Source organism: Anas acuta, chromosome 1 (genome assembly GCF_963932015.1).
Source record: "Anas acuta chromosome 1, bAnaAcu1.1, whole genome shotgun sequence".
Taxonomy (NCBI): Eukaryota; Metazoa; Chordata; class Aves; order Anseriformes; family Anatidae; genus Anas; species Anas acuta.
The window spans coordinates 79,860,590-79,884,091 of NC_088979.1; the positions used below are offsets into that span (position 1 = coordinate 79,860,590).

At 39.6% G+C, this 23,502-nt stretch overlaps 1 protein-coding gene across 2 annotated transcripts in view; it reads right to left on the reverse strand.

The window, feature by feature from the left end:
* PHKA2 (phosphorylase kinase regulatory subunit alpha 2) overlaps positions 1-23,502 on the reverse strand; it is a 42,135-nt gene that overhangs the window by 16,215 nt on the left and 2,418 nt on the right. For both annotated transcript variants that reach the window (XM_068684120.1, XM_068684110.1), the window contains exons 3-21: positions 22,814-22,861; positions 21,888-22,056; positions 21,025-21,107; positions 20,305-20,385; positions 18,723-18,821; positions 18,278-18,424; positions 17,998-18,051; positions 17,322-17,444; positions 15,252-15,347; positions 13,783-13,890; positions 12,984-13,062; positions 11,141-11,279; positions 9,035-9,140; positions 6,358-6,502; positions 5,806-5,884; positions 4,483-4,646; positions 3,712-3,885; positions 2,872-2,960; positions 1,482-1,615 (exon numbers count right to left, since the gene is read on the reverse strand). In XM_068684120.1, the coding sequence (XP_068540221.1) occupies positions 1,482-1,615; positions 2,872-2,960; positions 3,712-3,885; positions 4,483-4,646; positions 5,806-5,884; positions 6,358-6,502; positions 9,035-9,140; positions 11,141-11,279; positions 12,984-13,062; positions 13,783-13,890; positions 15,252-15,347; positions 17,322-17,444; positions 17,998-18,051; positions 18,278-18,424; positions 18,723-18,821; positions 20,305-20,385; positions 21,025-21,107; positions 21,888-22,056; positions 22,814-22,861 (2,117 nt within the window). The remainder of the gene's footprint in view (positions 1-1,481; positions 1,616-2,871; positions 2,961-3,711; positions 3,886-4,482; positions 4,647-5,805; positions 5,885-6,357; positions 6,503-9,034; positions 9,141-11,140; positions 11,280-12,983; positions 13,063-13,782; positions 13,891-15,251; positions 15,348-17,321; positions 17,445-17,997; positions 18,052-18,277; positions 18,425-18,722; positions 18,822-20,304; positions 20,386-21,024; positions 21,108-21,887; positions 22,057-22,813; positions 22,862-23,502) is intronic.

Consider the following 23,502-nt stretch of genomic DNA (forward strand, 5'->3'; position numbering starts at 1 on the left):
ATGGGGGCCCTTCACCAGAGATCAGGAGACCTTTTGTGACAGCAACTCTCATATTAGGTAGAACACTTAGCCGTAAGACCGTGACTTCAAAGCAACCACCCAAAGGATTTCCCATCAGACTTCAAACTGAGCATGCATGCAGGTAGTTTGCTAAGGGAACGCTCCATAGGTTGTTCCTCAGGAGCAAAATTCATCACTTTCTTCAGTACTGCTGAAGACTGCACCCATTTTTTCACACACTTCAGGGACCTCTGAGTTTTTGTGCCCTGCCTCTTTCTTATCTAATTAGATTTCCACACTGGAAATCAAAGGAGATTTCTGGTCCTCTCCTGGTTTTGAAATTCACTGCATTATGGAAAAAAAGGCACTTCTTGTTGACAATGTTTTGAAGCACCAGAGAGTGACCTTTCAGCTCCTGTTAGAGGGACAGAGTTCACCAGAGCCCAAGAGAGATATCAGTGTTTAAACAAATCTAGAACAGGAAATTAAATGTCTTCTACGTAGTTAAACAAAAAAAAAAAAGGTAATTTTTCAGGATCTCCTTTAATCTTGAAGAGAGGCTGCTAAACATTTTGCTTAGGAAAACAAGATCAAAGAAGAGGCCCTCACAGGAGAAAGACTAAAATAAACGAAAACGCAATCTCCGTAACACTATGGAAGACCATCTGTGATCAATAAATGCATGTCTTTGCACCCTTAAGCTATTTTTCTGCCAGATTCTAGCTGTATTCTCCTGCACAGAGAAAAGAAAAATCCCAGTAAGAATATGACTCTGTTGGTCTGTATTTGCATTTTGTTCTCATCAAACCTATTTAATGAGCAGCTGTTTACTAACCCTAGTAGCTCGGGTTAAACTGTTCCCAGAAACACTTTGAAGAGCACTGAGTTTTAGCCAATGATGTACTTAAGCATGCAAGGATTAGAGGAAAAAATAGCGACTACTCATTAAAGCTGCATCTGTGCTTTAGTTAGAGAAAGACAAGATTAAGTATCCCTCCACTTCCCTCCTTGTGTATAAAAACCACACTAAAGCTTTGAGAACTTAATTAAGAGCCACAAATACAGCAAGGGGTGTTCTTATTCATGTAAAGGATTTATACATTTCACTGGAGTGCTTGAGAGCTTGTATGTATGCACAATTGTGTGCCAATCAGCCTTGAAATTTGCACAAGCATTTTTTTTATTTATGCAAATTATTTATGTAGTCAAGATAACTGAAAATATTCTTGTTAAAGCAAGAAGTATTTTAACCTGTCCCCTCCAAACACTACCCTGAACACTGGCAAGCTCTTGCACAAGAACAATCAAATACTGGGGCCTTGGCCAACCTGATCTAGTGGGTGGTATCTCTGCCCATGGCAGGGGGGGTGGAACTTAAAGAGATCTTTAAGAGATCTCTTCTAACCCAAGCCATTCTATAATTCTATGAAATAGCTGCGACCAAACTTAAAGAAGCTGAAGTTTATATTTGGATAACTCACTTGACTATATGCAAGAGGTATAAAATATCTGCTTGATCATGAAGCGTTGGGCATTCGTTCAGATGCTCAACAAGTTTCCTGCAATCCAAATCACCGTGAGCATCTTTAGGTAGGTTCAAAACATTTTCAGAGTCCTAATAACAAAGAGGGTTGAAAATTGAGTAAGTATTGAAAAAAAAGAGGAGATCAAATTCAAACTGTAGTTTTCCATTATAGAACACAACAAACATGCAACATAACTCTGCACTTGGACTATAGACATATCATGTAGTCCCTGTCACATTACTTCAGGCATGAAAAGGAGGCTGATCCCCAGAAACACAACACCCAGAATGGAACTTTTGTCTCTAGTTTTGGTTGACTTAACAAGAAAAGTTATTTTTGGACAAAACAAACAAATACTTCATAAAATAAAGAAACAAAATTATTTGCATGCTTTTCCTGTCTTGTCATACACTGCTACTTGCAAAGACACAGAAGCAGAATGGTACTACTTTTATTTTTGGTTGAAATCGTTTAAAGTTCTGTCTCTAATCAGTAGTGGTGCTTTAGTACGTGGTGCTTTAGGAATGCAGATGTTGCCATCATAAGTTTTCCAAGCTTTTGAAGCTAGCATGTTAACTAGTCAGATGATGCAATACAGCAGTGAGTTCTCAGATGAAGAGAAGTTTCATTTAACAAGCTACCAGCAGTATGTATGGTCCTAAAATACCATTTCCACAGACACAGCCTCTAGAGCAGAATCCTCCAGCAGGCTGGATACAACCTCACGTAACTGCTTCCAGCAGCTGCTCACATACTAGGAGAGAACAAATGCCCAGCACAAACCCATCCTTCATGGCTTCCAGTGGTATTTAACTGGTGCCTTAGGACATCAGGGGTTGGAATTAGATGATCTTTAAGGCCCCTTCCAACCCAAACCATTCTATGATTCTACGATCTGTCCTTTCACATACTATCCTCCTGAACAGAAATTACTATAAACACCATTTCTTGAAGAATATTTCTAAAGGTTATGAATATCCTATTTTTCCGTTTGTGAATTCAACTAGGACCAAAGATGATAATATAAGCCTTGGCCCTTAAAAACAAGCACCTATTATATTATTTTTCTTTACACACCCTATTAAAAAATTCCATGTGATAATGTCTGTTTAACAAAAAACAAAAACTATCAAATAAAAAACTCCCAGCAAAAACACCACCACCACAAAACAAACAAGCAAACCAACAAACCAATGGAGTTAACTTTCCATCACCCCAGACAGAATGGGTTGGCTGTGTAGGTAACAAAAATGACAACCAGCATATAACTTGGCTAGTAATGACAGAGAAGGTCACAGTATTAAGTGTTAAAAACACAAACAGCATAAAAAATCCCACAGTTTACCTTTCTGTCAAAGGAAAGAGGAGTATCGACAAGATTCAGAGACTTCCGGTGCGTGTTCAGAACTTTAGTCGGAAGAGACATGGAAACAGCTGGAAAGAAAAGCCAGTGACAGCAACAACAACTGAAAATCACCCATTTCAGTAACGCAAAAAGTAAAAACACCTACATAAAGCAATTGTAGCAGGTAAAAACAACAGAAACAAAAGAAGCTTGAAGGTTTATTAATATACACTAAAGTTGAGGGAAGCCTCGTCTTAACCCTGGTTAGGGTAAGTAGGGTAAGGCTGCCCTTAACCTGGACATTGGACACTACATACCTACATGTAAAACACTGTGTGCTGGAATCCACTTACAAATTCAGTCAAGGAATTATTTGGGTGAGAGTCCTCTCATCAGTCTAACAGTAATGTAACATTATTAGGAATACTGTTTTCCCTCTCTACACTATATGTTCTTAGAAATTTAGAGAGTACTTTTGTTTTCTGCCATTTCAATGAAACATTTCATTTCACCACAGCTTCACGAAAATAAGAACATGCATTTTGTCTGCCTTTGTACAATGACAAAAAAAATAAATAAGAGAATTCACTGACTCAGGTTCTAAAATTCTATCCAATCAACTCTTTTTCATAACATTAAATTTGATTCACTGCAAGTTATTTATCCACACGCCATGACATGGGATACCATGGGAACACTACAGAGCAACAAATTCAGTCTCATTTTTATTTCTTGATAACTACAACACACTTGAGTCACTAGCTTTTTTCAAATAGCAGAGTTTGGAAATACTTGAGTTTACCCCTTTTAGCACCCAAAACCAATACTAGGGAGAAATACCTGGAATCTCCAAACCCTTTGCCTTGGCCATTATTGACAGTATCTCTTGTGTGGTATGGTTTGCACTGAACCTGGGTGGTTGATTAGCAGTCTTGGAAGTTGGAGGCAGGTATGACTTCAGTGCTGTACTCTGCAGGATATCATTTATATACTGATCCAGCTCATCCTGGCTTTCTAGTGAGAAATACATAAAAGAAAAGGAGCATTAAATATAAGAAAACATAAATTATCAGCACTTTCTTTTTCATTACACACCATTCTGTTCCTGTTTATATAGAAAGGCATGCAAAAATGTAAGAATAGCATAAGCAAGAGACTCTTAAGCTGAAAAAAAATGGAAAGAAATTAAAAACTAAACAGTTTTTGATACTTCTTAAACAGTTAAATTTAGAAATTGTTTTTCCCTTTGAAAAGGATCAAAACGTTTTTTCTCTTGCTGGTAGTCTAAAGACCAGCTCTTCCATACAAACTTGTATGATTCCTCACACTCTCTACCTTCCTCTAGCATCTTTCACACAAACCCAAACTGCTGATTCCTCAGACTCAGTTTTCCCACAGCAATTACCGGTCAATGCCACACCAAGAATGTGGGAAGAATATACACAAACTCCTTCTCCAAACTAAGTCATGCTTGTACTGTTCTCAGGCTGAAGCACGAGAAACCTGAGTGACTATCAACTGTGCACAAATTAGATTCTGCATAGTAAGGCAAACTCAGGCTCTAACTGACAGAACTTTACAGAGAAAAAAAAAAAGTGAGAAAACTACTACCTTTTTCACAGAAATCTGCTGGATAGCCTCCATATTCACTGTCAGGGCTACAACAGCCTTCGTTAGGGTCATCAAACAGTTTTACATCACAGTCTGGATCCAGAAAGCTCAGATGCGTATGAAAAGAGGTGGTAAGAAATTCTGATAGCTTGCCTATCTTCACCCTGCAAACAGGAAAGCATGCCAGAGGGAGCAAACATACATCATTTTGATACTGGTTAATGCTCACTGAGCTTTCAACAACTCCAAAATCTATAAGGCTTAGCTGTCAAGTCCACCTTTGGTAACTATGAAGCCCTGGGGAACGTAACTAGTGACCAGAGGTAGCTCCATTCACTATGGCCCTTTGAGCTCTGCCACTGATCCAGTTCATCACTTAGTGTAGCATGAACCTGTTCACCTCACAACTGCGGAATTTGTCCAAAAGGATATTGTGAGGGACAGTACCAGAAGTCTTGCTAAAATGCAGAAAAACTACATCCACTATCTTCCCTTCATCCACTAAACAGATGATCTGATTGTAGAAGGATATGGAGTTAGCAAGACAGGACTTTCACTTTGTGAACCCATGCTGGCTGGGCCCGATGATGGTGTTATCATGTCACTGCCTTTCTTTGGCACCCAGCATGATCTTCTCCCTAAGTTTTCCAGGTACTGAAGTTAAACTATATAGGTCTATGATTTCCAGGGTCTTCTCTCATGCCATTCTTGTAAATTGGGATGTTGGCTACTTTTCAGTCAGCGGGGACCTCCCCAGGTTCCCAAGACCTTCTGTAGGTAACTGAGAGGGGTCCTGCTATAACATGGGAGAGGTGTTGGAACTAGATGATCTTTGAGGTCCCTTCCAACCCAAGCCATTCTATGATTCTATGAACATCCACTAACTCCCTCAGTACTCTGGGATGAATCTCATCAGGCCCAACAGACTTATAAACATTCAGCTGATGCAAACAGTTCCTCACAATTTCAGTATTAACAAATGGAAAGTTGCTGCTCCCCCAGCCATGGTCCTCCATTTGAAGACAGGGCAACCCAAGGCCTATCATAAACATTAATACCTTTTTTCGCCTCAGTCTTTAAATGCCTCTTCCTTTAATCAACTATTAATGGCAGTGAGAGATGCTGCACGTCTTGGGAAACAGACTTTTCCCCACTGCATTTGAGGTCCATCTACCATCTGACTCCCACATAACCATTAAAGCTGCTCTCTGTCTTGAGTTCCAGCACGAGGTCTATGCGGTATCACAGGTTCAAACCCGAGGCTTGTACATGAGTTAATTTAAAAATTTCACAGAGCGAATCATTTGGTGGTTATGGCAGTACCTTGCACCTCCAAAATAACCATCCTCTAATTTTCGTATGGTGGCAAGAACTGCTGGATGAATGTCAGTACCATCATCGACTGAAAAAGAACAATAGAAGAGTGTGAAGCTTACCAACACATTCTTTAATTATCATGGCCAACTAAGTGGATTATTGAGTGTTCTCTACAAAGTAAGCTAAATTTAAAACAGAACCCGCAAGTGCTATCAATACCAGATTATTAAAAAAAAAAAAAATCAAACAAAATCAAAACAATCCCAAGCCCCTCCACCCATGACAAGTTCCAACAGGTCTTGTATAGAATTTCTTTGGACAGAAATACAAATAGTATGAAGATGGTGAGGAAGTGCAAGGATATCAGGGAGTAAAAAAAAAAAGAAAAATATTACACATCATCCAAGTTCAGCATAGACTTGAGAAAGTTAAACCGTACTTTTGATGTTAAAACTCAGATGTTGAAACAGTCATGCCATCTGTCTCTGCTCAAACCTACCCTCATGCTACTCCCCCACAATAATCTATTCTGCTTGCAACCAAGAAAATCAACTTTACCAAGCATCGTGTGGGTGATGGGAAACGTCAGGGTTGGTCTCCCTGTCATCCTCCAACAAGAAGTGAGGTAAGCCAGCTCTGTCTTGAGCATCTCCACAATCATCTGATTGTCTAGAGCCAGATAGAAGTGATGCTGGTCAGTAAACTAGAAAACAGAGAAATATGGTATGTAAGTACTTGTCAGTGCTCTCCTCTATTTTTTCGCAGTGAAAAAAAATATGATTTTTTTTGGTTGAATTAACCAAACAAGGCATGCTGTTGGGAAAAAAAAAAGACCCATGCTTGTGCAGAATATGCATTTTCTTACACTTCTAGGCTGACAGTGAAAAAAGGAAGCTATACAAATAAAAAGTAGATGATGACCCCCTTGAAATAGAATTCTCCCAGTGATGAGTTACAGTAACCTATGATCTGAAAGATCAAAGTAGCATAAATGTGGGAGAAAATACAACAGCAGCAATACAAACAATAAACAGGCTTAAGTGCATGCTGGGGACTGGAAACTAGTAACCATATAGCTCTTGGGAACAATCTGAAACACGAGCAGAATAGGAACAGCTGACAGTTACTGTGGGAAAAAAAAAAGTGTATTAAATGTACAGTGGTAAAGGGTGGTGTTCTCTATGTAAAGGAAGGCCAAGAACCACAGTAAGAGACTATTACGGCTACATCTTAAGCTGGAAAAAACATGAAAAGTATGTCAAATCAGCCACAACAAAAGTTAAAAGCACACAAGCATTAGGGAGGGGTTGAAAAGGGAAAAGGCTGGGATGTAGAACAAACATCAATTAGTAAGACACATAATGGACAAGGAGAAAACCTTCTGTAAACACATCAAAGGTAATAGGAAAACAAGAAATTGTGGACCTGTTAATGAAGAGAGGAAAAGGATAGAAAGAGAGGACACAGACTAGCTGAAGCATTCAGTGCCACCTTTACTGACTGATGACCTGTAATACTACTTTTAAAAGAGAAACAGGAGTTCAGCCTGAGCTTGGGAAGAAAAGGTTAAAGAGCACATAAATTCAAGCTGGCAAAGATGTTTCTTTAGAAAGGAAGGGCCAGAATAATGTAGACCAGACAACCCCATTTCAGTGCCTGAAGTCAATTTGAGAGTGCCAAGAGAATTACAAAATGATAAAGACAAGATAGTCGAATCAAAAAACAATCTCTGCAAATCAGTCTAATTTCTAATTTACCACCTAGATGGTACACACAAGGAAGCAGTAGACATATCTTGACTTTTACAAAGCCTTTCACACTAGCAATCTGAAGAAAAAACATCTGAAAAGGTCAAACTGCTTCAAAATTGCTCTCAAACAGTAGTTATTAACCATTTTCTCAAACAGAGAGGGTGTCTAACTGGGGTCAGCCTTTGTCCTATCTCTAATCAATGTTTTCATTAGAGAACTGGATGAAATGCAAACTATGAAACCACTAAATCCGTGGACATTACTCAAGATCAACAAAAACGAGTTAATTGCTAACCTTCAGAAGGTGAAATTAAACATAAATTCCACTCCACCAGAAGGGGCGGGAGGAATGCTTGCCTAAGAAGTGCAATAGAAAATGTTATAGAAGTTTGTCAAATAAGGAAAGTGTGTTGCTGATGCAAAGATAAATGCCATTTTGGAAAATATTAGTAGGTATGTCCATACTTGACACATGCCAAGGTTTCAGCTGGAGTACAGTGTCCTAATATTTATATAGCAAGATGTGGACAAAGAGATATTTAAATAATAGTCACAACTCTAAGGAATTTTTCCCTAATTTGCAAAAGTGGATATTGGTGTGGAACAACATAACACAATAACCAATCTTCTTGTGCATGAAGTATCTTGTATAAAGCCTGTTGTGATCAATTGACCTGGGCAAAAACAGAAAGGGATCCACACTACTTGCAGTAAAACTGATGAAGTCTGGTCATTACACAGCACTGCAGAAGCCATCTGTGGAATCCACGGAATCTATTCCACTGGAATTTAAAGATTATATTAATCAAATATTTAGGAGGGTGTGAGCATTCCTCCCCCTGCTCCATTTGCTCATGTTTGGTGTAGATGACCCCTTGAACTTCTGGTACAAACGGCTACAATAAGGCTACAAGAAGTGTGTAGTATTTCTTTATGCTTATATAAAAAAAAAAAAAAAAAAACACACAACGTTTAATTGTAGGAGGGTCCAAACTTCTAGTTACATTGAAAAAGCTGCTAAACAGAATAAGAAAGAACATCGTTTTTTCTAAGTGTCTTTGGGGTTATAGTACTTGGCACACTTGAGTGTAACTACATTTTCCATCTAAGAAATCAGAAGAAACAAAATATTAATGGGCACATTTTTGGATAAATCATTTAATTAGCTAGAATGTTGGGCATTCTAGCTAATTAAATAATTTATTTACAGGCAGCGCTCAGTAACAACTTTGCACTATTGATTTGCTGTGGCCTTCTGAGCCAAAAGCTAGAGAAGCCAGACTCTATATGACCGAAGAGGCATTTATCAGTACTCCTACTACCTTGATCATCCAATGGTCCTAAAAAACCCGCAAAGCAAAGTACGTCTGCTTTATTAGCCCTGCTCTGCCTAAAGTGGAGTGACAGCACATGAAAGCAAAGTTCTTCATTAACGATTAGCCATTAAGTACACAGGGATTCCCCTGCCAGCTTTACATGCTCACCTGAGGGGTAAAGGCAAAAATTTGATTTCTTATCACATACAGCTTGGAGGTACCCAGCACTCCAATGTGTCGATGTGGACGTCCACTTAATTTCATGTTTTCATTCCTACCTGTAAAGAAAATAGGAAAAAAAGTCACCTAACACTTCCTCTTTGGTTTTCCACAACCACCATTTTAGGCCAAGAGATCTACTTCATTCGTATCAGCAGAGCAAAAGATAGATAAGAATGAGATGCTACAGACTAGTGTGCTTTGTATCAATATAAATCAAATTTTAAATCAATATAATAGCTAGGGTTCTTCAAAGGCCTGATTCAAAATTGAGATTTTGGCTTTACCAACCATGGAATTAGGTCTTTTATATTCATTGCTCAGCCCACAAAACTTCACCACCAAGAAGAAGAAGTATGCCCTTTCAAAAAACAGGCCATCAACATGTAACAGAAATTTCATTGCCTTTCACTGTAGAACCTTAAAAGTCCTTGACCTTAAAAGGCTAAAGCACACCTCAATACAGAGACAGATTTTCTTTTCATGGGGGTAATAAAACCCAATTTTCTCAGTGGGGCTTATTAGCTAATGCTCTGCACTGCACCCTTTGCTCCAGCACCCAGGAGCTGACTTGAATCTGTCTGACAAGAAGAATAAGCCAAACAAGTATGTGCCTGAAAAGAAATCCCTGTGAACATTACCAAAAAAGTCACTGTTAAAAACAGTACACCAATGTGTCAAAGCAGCCTACTCACCCCCCACTAGTGAAAGAAAGCTATTTCAAACTATTACAGAATAACTGCAAACTTCAGCAAAGCCCTGCAAATGTTTCATTTGTTAGAAGTTCTTTGTAATAAAAAGACAAATTCTTCAAAAAAAAAAATAAAAATCAGTATATGGAATTTTCCTTCACATAAAGGGCACAATTTCTAAGATTTATTTGAAGGCCGTGTTATTTTGGATGTTTCAAAGGTTCTAAAAAACTTCCTATTAAAAAAAAAAAACCAACAAAAAACACACAACAACAAACATAACAATGAAAAATAAAACCATGAACAGTCTCATGCTCTTCTTCCACATTATCCATAAACCTTATTGCCATGGGAACATGCTATAGATAAGGCAGAGAAGCATGATATAGCTCCCCTTACCTATGCTGAAAAAGAAATCTATCAATGTTGACCCACCTCATAAATCTTACTTTGTAGTAATATCCATAGTTTTGAGTCATAAACTTTTGGCATGCTTCAAGTAGTAAAAGTAAGTTCAATTAGGAATACATGTAACAAATTTTCACCAAGACTTCCTTCATTCCAGCAAGGATTATAAGAAGAGCCAGAGTTGGTTGAAGGCTTATCTGATTTTCAGCTTAACTATAATCAGTTTGAGATTTTGTGCATTTATTTAATCCAATTGTCAGGCTCAGAGGGACAACAGGCCTCAAGGGCCACTGCTGAGGAATTGGAAATTTATTTAAAGTCTTCAGGTTAGAAAAGACCTAAAGGCTTTTGGATTTGCAGCAGAAATGGAAGCAGCTCTACTCAGCTCAGGGTTGGAAGGAACATAGCAAGAACCTGACAGGCCAGAGTTGCTCTGATAACAGGATAGCTTCCCTGGTTTGGAACCGAAAACTTCCCAGAGAGTCTGCTGGTAGAATGGCAATTGTATTGCAAGGTCTCCAGACCAAAGACAGAAGTATTCTGACTTCTGAAAGGAGAAACATTGCTTTTTCTACATTTTTTTCCAGGCCTTTTTTTGTTTGTTTGTTTTTAAAGCCAGTTTTTCTTTTTGGAAGTAGCTCCTGCAGGACAAAGAGTCAGTGCTTGCCTAGCTCTGTCACAACTGGGCACAGAGAAACTTGTATTTTGGCCATTTTTTATCATGAGTCAGTTTTTCTTCCCTGTTGGAGACTCTTATTTAAGACAAAAGTTGTAATGCTGTTAACCTTCCCTACACAAATGTGGGAGGTTATTTGTGTTTGGTTGTGTGTTTTTATTTATTTTTTGTTTGTTTTGTTGATTTTGTTTTTCAAAGTCAAAGATGTTGAGACAATGGGAAAGAAAACATAAAAATAAAGAACTGTACAGCAGTAGAGAGGCTTCCATATTTAAATACCTACCCAACTTGGTGTAGAGATTACTCAGGATGCGAGCTGGCTGCACTCTCAGTGGATGGATATCAGCAATGCTCTGAACATCGATTCCATGGTCTTGCAGTAGATTCTTAATTTGATTAGATTCTGCCAGAATAGTTACTGCATCACAGAAGACACAAACACCAGTAAGAACCAAAGTTCTTCTCTTTTTAACTGACTGCCTTTGTTGTCACCTCTCAGCTACCGTGTAATTGACTAAAAATGCACAAAGACCTTACTTCTTTCTTAATTTATGACTCCATGAGATCTAAGGGGATTGCAAGAGGATTTCAGAGAGCTTCAGGCTCTCTGCTCTTCAGTACATCTTGTCATTCTTTTCCACTCTGGATCACAAAGTAACTCAAATTGGAAGGGACCTCACAAGGCCTCTACTCCAAACCCCTGATCAACGCAGGGCCAGCTCTGAGGTTAAGAGCAGCTTTCTTGGGGCTTTATCATTTTCTTTGAATCTTTTTCAGTACCACAAGTTTGGACTGTGCAGTCTCTTTCAGGAGACAAGACTTTGCCCCTGCAAGACCCTGTATTTGTTGCTTTTGTATGGCACATTGTATTTACATAGTCAGGTCAATGGCAAAGAGGTGCCATTATCCGTACAGCAATAAATGTTAGAGGCCATTAACTTGGCAGAAGTAGGGGGAAAAAAAAGCCCCAAATGGAGGAATTTATAATCCAGAGCCTGATTCTGCCTCTTGTCCTGCATGAAGTTTTGCTCATGCCAGATGGCTCATTGATTTGGGGCTAATAATTCAGTATTCTTTACATTATAAATCGTTGTCAAAGAATGCTAAAAGTAAGAATGCATTTATATTTCTATGAGAAATCAAGCATTTCAGAGTAACACAACACTACCACAATGATACTTCAAGACGGGGGTAAACAAGCACCTGTCCAGGTCAAAATACCACTGATGAAGACTGCTCCTGCTAAATGTGCCATTCTGGAAAAGCAACCAGGTCAGACCCTGGAAAAGGCTTTATGCCTTTGGTGTTTGCCCTCCACTTAATTATGTGGGTTTGGCTGTTCCTGAACTGATGAAAGATGCTACTCCCTGAAGCACACAAAAGGCAGCCCTAAGTCCAGCTGCTTTCTGCTGTCTAGCTTGCTCCTCACCTCCAGGAACAGAGATCCACCCCGCTCGTTACTCTCCTCATTCCTCTGAAAAGGGGCTGAACAAAAACCTGACTGAATGGACAGCTCTCCTGTCAATCTTGCTCTTTTCTGCTAGTATCTGCCATGACCTTTCTTTTCAATTTAAGATCAAGTCTGCCACTCTCCATTCCCCAGTCTTCAGTCTTAAAATTTTATAGAATCATAGAATCATCTAGGTTGGAAGAGACCTCCAAGATCATCGAGTCCAACCTCTGACCTAACACTAACAGTCCCCACTAAACCTAAGCTCTACATCTAAACGTCTTTTAAAGACTTCTAGGGATGGTGACTCCACCACTTCCCTGGGCAGCCCATTCCAATGCCTAACAACCCTTTCAGTAAAGAAGTTCTTCCTCATATCCAACCTAAACCTCCCCTGGCGCAACTTTAGCCCGTTCCCCCTCGTCCTGTCACCAGGCACATGGGAGAATAGACCAAAGAAGTATTTAAGAGGTTTGTTAAAGCTGATCTTCTCTCATGGAAAAAAGCAGCCAGAGAAACAACCCTCTTCTCATTATCACAGTATCCCAAAAGCATCTGTGTACCATGTGAAAACCCACATCATTTTAAAACATGTCTTTCTTCATTTCCATGCATACAGACTTCACTGCCACATACTCCCATTTACCCAGAACGTTTGAAAAATTCCCTGACCTTGTACCACAACATCAGGTTTAAATCCAGTAGAAAATCTTCTGTTTAAGGGATCAATTTCACCTGCAGCCAGAAATCCCTAGAATAAAAGCAGAAGAAAAAAGAAAGGACACATACAAAAATTAAGTAACAGGCTTTTGATGACATCTAGAATCTATCTTAACCAATTTTCATTTTTAATGGGAAAGCAAGTCTTAAAGTCTAGTTTCACCATCCACTAAGTAGTATATTCAATAAAAACAGCTGCAGTATTTTTCAGAATAATGTGGAAACGGTTATGACTGACACAATCTGTATATCCTGAATTCCTATTTCAGAGTTGCAGCAAGTGAAGCAATTTGCCAGGTCAGTGATTTTTCTGCAGCTCTACAGAGATACTCAGCTGTTCCTTTAACAAGCCCATGACTAATACTGGACAATTCTGCAGGCATTTTATGCCACAGAATAAGGCACAACCCACTGGAGCCGAAACAGTGCAGAATCTTAGCTCTGAAGCAGCCAAGTCAGCTTGGAATTCACACTCTTCTAGCCTATGCCATATACCCAGTCCATCTGGCAACTTACTCAGCTTGATAAGAAACAGACAATTTAGTATCTATCTACATATATACAAAAAATAAAAATAAAATAAAATAATAAAAAAAGAAAGCTCCTGAAAGCTCAGTCATCCCTTCATTGTCCATGTGCATGTTCTGGAAAATTCAGTGTCCCCTGCCTGACAATCAAATTTTACTTAAAGCCTAACCCAGCTCAGTACAAAATGAAGTACAAACTCACCTACTATACAAGAAATAATTACCTCTGCTAATAAGCAGCTAAGGACGTACATTGACTGGCCCCAAAGGTGAGGCAGCTTTCCCATGGGGACACGATCCACTGAGTGAGGATTTTCATACTCCTCGTCCACCTGACAACAAAAGCACAAACAAGAAAATTACCTTAAAGTTCTGAAGAACAATCATTAACACGGATTTGAAAATACAAAGTCTATCATCTATCCACTCTAATCTGGTATTATTATTATTACCGATATCTCTTGATTTTACTTCTGAGGCTGAATGCTCTCTAGGACAAGAACTATGCTTCCTTAATGGAAACCACCCGGACCTTCAAAGCTGGAGGTTGAATGGGGACTCTGCATGCAACTAGAGCTTTGGTGTTAGCACCTCCACTTTCTTCTTAGCATCCCTTCACTGCCTTCCCTCTGGCAGCTTGAAGGGAATTGTCTGCTTTCCAGCTCCTTGAACAATGATGCCTGAATTTCAATGATGACAATCTATCTTCCTGAAAGTTAACTTGAAGGTGCTTTCCAAAAATGAAGGCTATTCCGCATTTCTTGAGTTAGCAAGAACGTTCAATGGAAAAATTAAGACTATTAATTTAGGAAAAACAAGCAAAAAACAAACAAACAAAGAAACAAAAACAACAACGCAAGACCCTACAACAACAACAACAACATGACTTGATTTTGCAGTATACAGGTCTTTTGAGGATAGGGGATAAAACCTGCTGGATAACATCTTTATCCATCTTTAAGCCATTTTAAAATATATAAATAGCAGGCAAAAAACACCCCATTTATTTGTTGTGTTCATCAGATCATCATCACATCAAAATTCACAAGAAGACTGAACTCCTACACACTTGTTCCCACTAGGCAGATAACTCAGAGCTTCAGTCTCAGATGTCTGACCAAAACATCAGCCTTTGGCATCCCTTCCCTTCTCAGACCAAGCCAGAAGGCCCCACGCCCTTACTGCGTGAGGGCTGAGAAGTCTGCAGTGGGAGGAGAATTGGGCAGGGAGAGATACAAAAGCAAATACCATGGAAGAGCACATAATGTTGTCTGAATTTCTGTCACAATGGGATAAACAGGTAAAACAGTGACAGCAAAAATGGGAAAAAGGAAAACAATAAACAAACTCACAAAAAAAAAAATCTAACAAACCCAAATTCATCTGAAACCTGTATTTATCTTAAATACAACCTCTAGGAGAAAAAGAGCACAAACCATTGACAGAATAGGCAGGCAGGACAGTTTATGTTTATTTCTTCTTTGAGCTTCAGTTTGTAAATCAGCAGCAGCCCTTTTTAAATATGTCTTGTTATAAGAACTTTAAAATTTTATATCTACTCTAGAACTTCCCTAGGCACTCAAGATTCCGAGCTCCCAGATTTCATCATCTGTAAGCCTGAAGTTTACCATTTGACACTGATTTTGTTATCTATACTTCCCATACAGAAGTGGATGCTTCAGTTTCACAATACCTTTTCTGGAGGGACTGCGTACAGCTCAGGCATTAGAACTATTCCATTCTTTTCTCTAATAAGTATTCCTTCCAAAGCTTCTCTGTACTCTTCTACCTGGAAATATTTACAGAAGGGAGAATTGACAATATATTCAGCAAAACAGAAACAGTGAAAGTTAAAATTTCAGTAATTTTCTGTTGAAAATTAGTAACAAATAAACAACAAGGGTGGTGGTGAGGTGGATCACAACTTGCTGATGGAAGGCTTCAAATTCTCAGATATTGTTCCAGCATCTCAATATTATCAGCCTCCAAAACATGAGCACACATCTTTAACCAGCAACAAACTACTGAAGCACTAAACACACTACAATTGAGAAGTTACTGGAACAAATTCTGCATGCAATTTGATGATGATGATGCAGTGACATGGAATATGTCAGGACTGACAATATCCACGAGGAGTGTAAGGTGTATGAATTGTTAGCTTTCTACCAAGCACATTTGTCTATGATTTTCTGAATCCTGCTTTACAAGATTGGGAATTCAGTTTCTCTTAAGAATTCACCCTGGGGAAAAATTAAAATAGATGTAAACTGATTAAAAATACCTAAGTTAACTGAATGGAAAATCCTCTTGCTCTTGTGTTGCTAGACAACATGTTATGAACAGGAATATCAGGCTGATACAAAATGAAAAACATTCAGTATTCTTTTTGCCAGATTCCTTATTTTCTCCCCTTTCTTAACTACTGCACTCTGAGTTCTTACAGGGAAGCTGTCTTCCAGCACTACCAGAACTTACCTTTGAAGTCCTACTTCTGCTATACCTTTCTGAGGAAGTATCTACAGTCTAATGCACAAGTTAAGGTACCCACATGTTCTGTCAGAGTACTGAAAATACTAGTGTACCATATCTTTATCCACTCTTTCTGAGTCCTCAGGCTGCTTATTTTCCTAACAAGTGCTGCCACTGCAACTACATGTTTGCCACAGTAACTATGGAAGACTAGACGCTCACCGGAGTGTCTCAAGTCACTTTATGTTTATACTGTGGGAACTGGGGGCAATTGTACATTCTGAGCTCACCCTAGCACAGATCATCTGCATACCATAAAGATAATCAGGTACAGACTTTCCTAGATCACCTAACTAAATTCTAAAGACTGCTTTCTGAAGAGAGAGCTTATTGCCAGAGTTTCAGTGAACTCTGATTTTTCTCCTCATGAAACAATGCCATTTCTCTCCCCACCAGACTACTTCTGCTTTGTACAACAAAGCAACTCATATTTCTTGTGCTAGTAAATATCTCACTTGATTTATTACCTCTGGCACAGCAAGGTTTTTTGATCTGAAATTCCCAGCTTTGTTTCTGATGGCATTTTATTTATGATGGATTATATTTAGCAAACTCCAGTCCCTCTGCATACTGGGCAATTTTAGGTCACATGTATTCGTTACTTCTGTCAAGCCACCAATCTGCAGAACTCTTGGTGTGAACACACTTAGTCCTGGTTACTTGTTGCTCTTTAAGTTACCAGTAGCCTCCAGGAAGGTCTATAACCTTTGGAGGGCTACAGTCAATTTAGCTCCCATGACCACTGAATGCTTGACACAGCAAAGGCATGAAACAACTTAAGGAACCAGCAATTAACTTATGAAATCAGTGAAAATGAAATGGCTCCTCATAAGGGTCTAACCCACCCCAAATCTCCCTGAATGTATGAAAGCGAATTTTTATGAATCCCAGTGAATTCCCAGTAGTGTTTGATGCCAACAGAGCATCAATATTGCATGAGATTCAAATAGTAACACCTAACACACCACAGCCCCAGAGCAGCATGCAAGACCAAAGGCTCTATGTCCTCACCTAGCTACTGGTATCTGCAGTACCTGATTCATCTACACAAATACTTAATTCATCTACATCAATATTGCATATGGTGAAGGACCTGCCTTCTGCTGGGTTCTACTACAAGAACGGGTCATTGGGACTTTCATGGAGACAACCGATAAGCAAAATAAACATAGAGCAAAGCTACAAAATACTTCTTTGCATTTTCGTTCAAAGGTGTTTCCTTTTTCCTCACCTGAATTTTGTCCTCATTAAATACTCCATCAATTAGGAAGTACGTCCAGAACACTGGCCACTCACATTCAATGTTCTCAAACAGCTTGAGCTCAGCAGGATCGTAGTGCAGCCTGCTTGGATCCTGGAAATTCAATCATGTTCATTTAGTCACGGTGCTAAATTAGTCACTCAAACTCCATACATAATGGAAGCCTATTTTATACAAGTAATTAAAACCAAGAAACCAATAAAAACAAAGGAACCAGCTTCCATGCAGCCTCTTGATTTCTTTTTCACATTCAGTCCCAGGCTCATTTAATCTGTTTCCAGACAAATCAACCCTTCCCAGACTTAGAATCTAGGTGTCATCCAATAATTTGTCTCTGCCCTAGTTCAAAGACACCCTGGGGCACCTCAAACACACTGCTTTCCCCTTAGGCACCATAAGCATGTCACTCCTTGTAGAATGATGCATTAACTTCTCTCAGTAATAAGTGGTTTTCAAACCACTAGTCTCCTTCAGACATGAGTCATTCCCAGGGCGGATGCCTGGATTGCTACCAAAGATGTCGCCATTAAGATGTCTTAACAATGATGCAGAACTTCACCCTTCATGTACATGAGACAAAAAAACTGTCCATAAACAAGAGATAATGTTCTTCCTAATGTCTACTGAAAATACACATCAGAAATACCTCTCTGGGTGTCTTGTAGCCATCCCGGAGAAAACGACAGCAGCCATAGCGGCCCTATAAAAACAGACAAAATTACAGAAAACTTCTCATAACCATTCTTCTTCATAGACTGACATCTGTGTATAAGCAGTGAGATTCCAGTGCCACTTAGGGATTTTCCTCCCTCTGTTCCATGCAGAGCCCCACCAAGTCTGTCAATCTCTGTTTAAGGATTTTCAGTTAAGAAAGGAAGTTTTGCTTCTCTTTCCCTCTGACAAATAAAAATAAATGAAATCCTTACCTGCAGTTTGGATATGATTTCACTCTTGGTTACATTAACAAGGTTGACATCCTCCACTGCAAAAGCCGGGTAAGAAATAATAGAGAGAAGGCCAGCATCTATCTCCTTTGACGTGGATGCCCTTGGCAACATGGAGTAAAGTATAGACTGAGCAAAACAGGAACAAAGAGAGGGATGTAAAATAATTTGTCTTGTTCAAAAGACTATGTAAAATGCAAATGGAATATACTATTTGCAAACTGAGAAAGAATTCACTGCTTAATTATTTTAGCTGAGTTAATAGGAGAACACACTTTCATGTGATCTACTATAAACAGGGTGAACAGCGCAGTCTGAAGTCATCCTCATTAAGTTCAGTTAATCAACATTAAATTTTAGAACAAAAGGGAAGGTGAAAGGGACCTGGGTTTTCTCCTGGCAAATGAAAGAGAAAACTAGTTTTTACCTGACAATGTTCTACTTCATCAGGAAGAACGTGAATCACTGATTTGTGCCCTCCATGAGCTCCAAAAAGATCTAGTTCATCTATTGCTTCCAAAGCAGCCTTCAAAACAAACAAACACACACACACACAAAGAAAAACAAACATTAAATAACTTTTAAGTCAAGTATACACCCTAGCACCCGTGCTTTTCTTCAGAATTAAATTAGGGTAGACAGAAGTTTGCTTCACAAACACTTTTTCAACTTAAAGGGGAAGCACTGAAGTATTTTAGAAAAAATAAATATTTTTGCCTTTCCACTAGAAGGATACAGGACTGGTGAGCTGGTGACCCTTCTTATGATTAAAATGCAATGCAAAGCAATGGGGAGCGCTGCTTCTGCTGAGATAATACCTAAAGAATATTTAGTAATAAATGCTTCTGCTGTCCCACAGCCCAAAGTAACTCCTCCATTTAGCAGCCTTTCAATCCTCCTTCCTGCAGGGCTATTCACAGAACGAGGCTTGCTCAGCATGCCCAGGACCATCGGAGGCTGGTTCCCGGAGAGGAGAGCATTGCCATCTCCTTCTCTTACTGATACCAGCACCTCCTGAGGGAAAGAGAGATGAGATGTCTGCTCTCTGCACTCCTAATGGCCAACCAGACACATCGTGCCCTGTCTCTGCATATCTTGTACCTCACAGCCATAATGTGTATGCCTAGGGAAGACATTAGCAGCCCAACCACTTTGTTTGAGCACCCCTACTTTAACCTAGAAGGCTACAAAACCCTGGCTTTGCTGATGTGGGGCTTGCAGAGTCACCCAGGGACTGGGGCAGGAAGAGAGCAAGGACTGGGCTACCAGAGCCAGCTTAGCAAAGCTTTCCCCTGAAACTCCAGTTTGCTGGGCTGTGGTAGCACTGAGTGCTGCTCCATGTCCACTTGTATCCTGCAGCTTCACCCTAACGCAGAGGGACCACAGCAACCAGACTATTCAAGACAAAAACCTCACACTGAGGCACCCCCACTGAAGCTGCCTTGTCACTCTTTGACTGAACCGCAGCCAACACCAGCAGCTTCTCCCTCTTGCAGCCAGCCACACAGGATCTTGGTTACTGATAAATCATGCTGAAATGCAACTGCAATTTTGATGTTAATAATACTCGGCCTGTCAGTCCCCCAGATGCCTTGTGAATAATTTCTTAAGACTGATATCCTGCTGTTTTCCAGAATTTACACCTTACTTAATCTTATCACAAAAACATCCCATATAATACTGAGGGTAGATAATTAAGAAGGAGGAACGGAAAAAAAAAAAAAAAAAAGGCCACTTCATGAGACTGTACCTCACTGAATCTATCAGATGCATGCCTCAGTGACCCTGCTAGATGTTTTGCAGTCCTTGGAACAACTGTCCTTCAACGGTAGCCATTATCACAAGGATTTGGCACTAAATATTCAATTCACACCCAAACAAAAATTCTTATACAATCAGTTAACAGCTGCAGGGGCCAAGAAAGCTATGCAAAGGAAGCTATCGGGTTCACTAGAGCCATTTAGAGTAAGAGAACAGCCAAGAAGGAGGAGTCAGGAAGACACTCTCACTTTGGCCATCCCTACGGAGCTCGCGTTCAGTTCAGGGATGCCCTGGTTTGTCTTATCACCACGTTCCCAAATGCCGTAATCCTGCAAGAATAACATTTAAAAAAAAAAAGGCATGGTTACACACAAAACTAGTTATTTCCCTCCCTTGCCTCCACATGCACAGCCCCACCACAAAACCAGACCCTTGTATGAAACTTGTCTATTGGCCTTAAAAATAAAATAACAAAAAATTCCCCAAGTTTCTGAAGAGCTCTTCCTCATGTTTAAAGAGCAGTTCATAAAGACATATCCCAGCAGGATAAGGTCTATAATCATGAACCACTTTCTGCACAGAACACACAAAGCCCTTTATCCTGCATGCTTCTCCCTGTACCTCTTCAAGTCTTTACTTTCCAAAAAAATGTTTGACAACAATTTGCTCTTTTTAGACAAGCCCATAAGATGAGACATCAGTAGTTATTAATTACCAATAAAACTCAAAATAATAATTTAAGAAAATCTATTATGATGATAGAACAAATATACCTCACCCAGGCAGCAGTAAATCCCTCTACAACCCTCCCACCATCTCCAGAGGTGCTGCTCACAAGGTAAAGTACTGACAGATTCTGACATCGTCTCATGGAAAACGAAGCCCATGTTTTCATTCACCATCAATAAATAATTTTCCACCCATATCTGAACAGTGTTGAGATGTTTAACACTTAAGTATGTACTTACAGCAACTTTGTAGGCAGCTTCTATGTAAAAAACAAGATTCTGAATAAAAGCAACTTCATCAAGGGTGAAGATGATACGTAATCCTGATTAGAAGAGAGGAAGAAAATAATTACACATATTAAAACAGAAATATTTACTCTTCAGTGAGTTTCAAGCTTTTGCTTCTTTGCTACCAAATACTGCCCACAGAAACCAATGGAAAAATTCACACTGACAAGCAGCTGCTTGTTTGTTTTTTTTTTATTTGCTGCTGATAAAATATTTCAAATGCCACCAATACACATCACTTGTTTCAAAGACCAGCCAAAAAACCACCCTCAGCAGGAGAGTGGCATTCATCCCCAGAGGGCACAGAGCAGAGATGCCTGGGCCAGCTCTGGCTCTCAAGAACTGTGCGGCACAACTCCAGCAGCAGCCCCACCCCACCATCTGCTTCTTGCTCTGCCAGGAGATCACCAGGATAAGAGCTTTATCCTCTCAGGAAGAGCACAAAGTGAAACAGTGCCAGCAAGAAAGGAACACAGAAAGGATTAGTGGCACCTGACTCGATGTGGTCACTCTCTGAAGAAACCTATTTGTCCATCAGCACAATCCACATAGTCTTCAAACACAGCTCTTCTCTGACATGACTCTGTGTAGCTCGTGTATTTGTATGCCAACAAACTTTAAGTGGATGGACACTGCCTTGGCAGTTTACTGTGCTTATGTTCCAATTTCACATCTCTATCTCTTTTCCACAGAAACATTTTCCGAGTAATAACTACGCAAAGATCTTTGAAGCTAGTTACAACTCTTTTCCATTTAAATGAAAGCTAAAACACAAAGACTGCAAAACAGCCAAGGCTAGCATAACTTCTGCTTACCTGATGCTGTCATCTGTGCCAAGAAGAGCAGGTAAAGCGAAGTTGCATCTACTTGCAGATGTCCCCACTGGTCATCTCCAACCACCGTGGCACAAGTAGCTGAGTTATACTTGGCGTGCAGGCAGTCTTTGGTACTCTGTGTGCATTTGAACTTCTCTACCTTATCTACCTAAAAAACACCAGAGATTTCGAATATGAATAACATTGGAAGAAATTCTCCAAATAACTTCAAAACAAGCACCTTGTCTTAGGAAAGATGAAACACAAGGTCCTAATTTTTGTTACTTCAGCTTGATAACAAAATGAGGTAACAGAGAGAGAGTGCTTTAACTTCAGACTCTAGCTAAATCCTTGTCTATTTGGGAAAAAAGTAGATTTAAACCACCTTGTTGAAGTTCAGATCTCGGTTACGGGTATGCATGTTTGGGAAAATCAGTTTGCAAATGCAAAACGGATTTGCTACAAGCCTGATCTCAAAAAGGTGCAAGTAGGACCAGTTTTGCTCAAAGAAACTACACAACTTTAAAAAGACATCCCATACCACCTTGTACAAGTGCAAAAACACAATCATTTTGCAGGTAAAAATAAAACAAACAACAAACACATGGAGTATCTGCTTCAAATTAAATGCTTTGTATTTACAACACATACTAGTTCAGCTCATACCTACGCCAAAAAGTTTTCTCCCCCACTGGCAACAAACACAAGTGGAAGTCAATCAAACCATTCACTGCTGCTTGCCTGCAGGTCCGTGGTACTACGCTACTGCCAGATGGACGCTTTCCATACAGTAATGGCTCGGAGAGGTAAGGCTCTTATTCTGGGCACCCACGTTTTCCAGAATACTTTCCTTCTCTCCCTCCACCCACAGCCCTGCACCTCACCTTGCTGCTACCGGCAGTAGATGTTGCTGGGTTATAACATACCTGTCTCATCATGCACTGTAGGAGCCCCCGCATCAGCTTCACAACGTTCTGCAGGAACAGAGCAAACCAGTGACACTCGTGCATCGCCAGTCTTATCAGATGTTACAAACATTCAAAAGTCACAAAGTTCACATTCCCTGCTAATGTCCTCCCAAACACAGGAAATTGTGTTTGACTCAAATGCTTTAAATGCCTTTTTTAATTATTTTTTTTTTTTTAATTTGGTTGATCCCTATCTAGGAGAATAAATCTTTTCCCATGGGTTCTCTCTAAATAGTGGAGCAACCCTCTGTGGTCTCTCTATCTGGCTAAGGGAGAGTAATGTCACACATTGTAAGAACAGTAATAATGGTTTGTAGAGCACCAGATCCAGGGAACACTGGTAAATGACTGCAAGCCATTGACACAGTAACCTGTGGAGTCTCTTCATCTCTTTATACAGCACAGCAGCAAGCAGATGACTAATGTGAAGAAAGGGACTTTAGCGTGCACAAAGAGAAGCACAAGATTTAGTCTGAAATGAAGAAATCAAACCCTTTTTTTTTTTTTAATCCAGAAAATTATTAAGGCCTCAAAAGACGATAAGCAACTGAGCCAAGGTTGTTTTGTCACCACAGACCACCCTGGTTTGACAAGAACACATCTGCATAAAGTTCATAAAGTTTATGCCTTCAAAACTACAGCAGGAT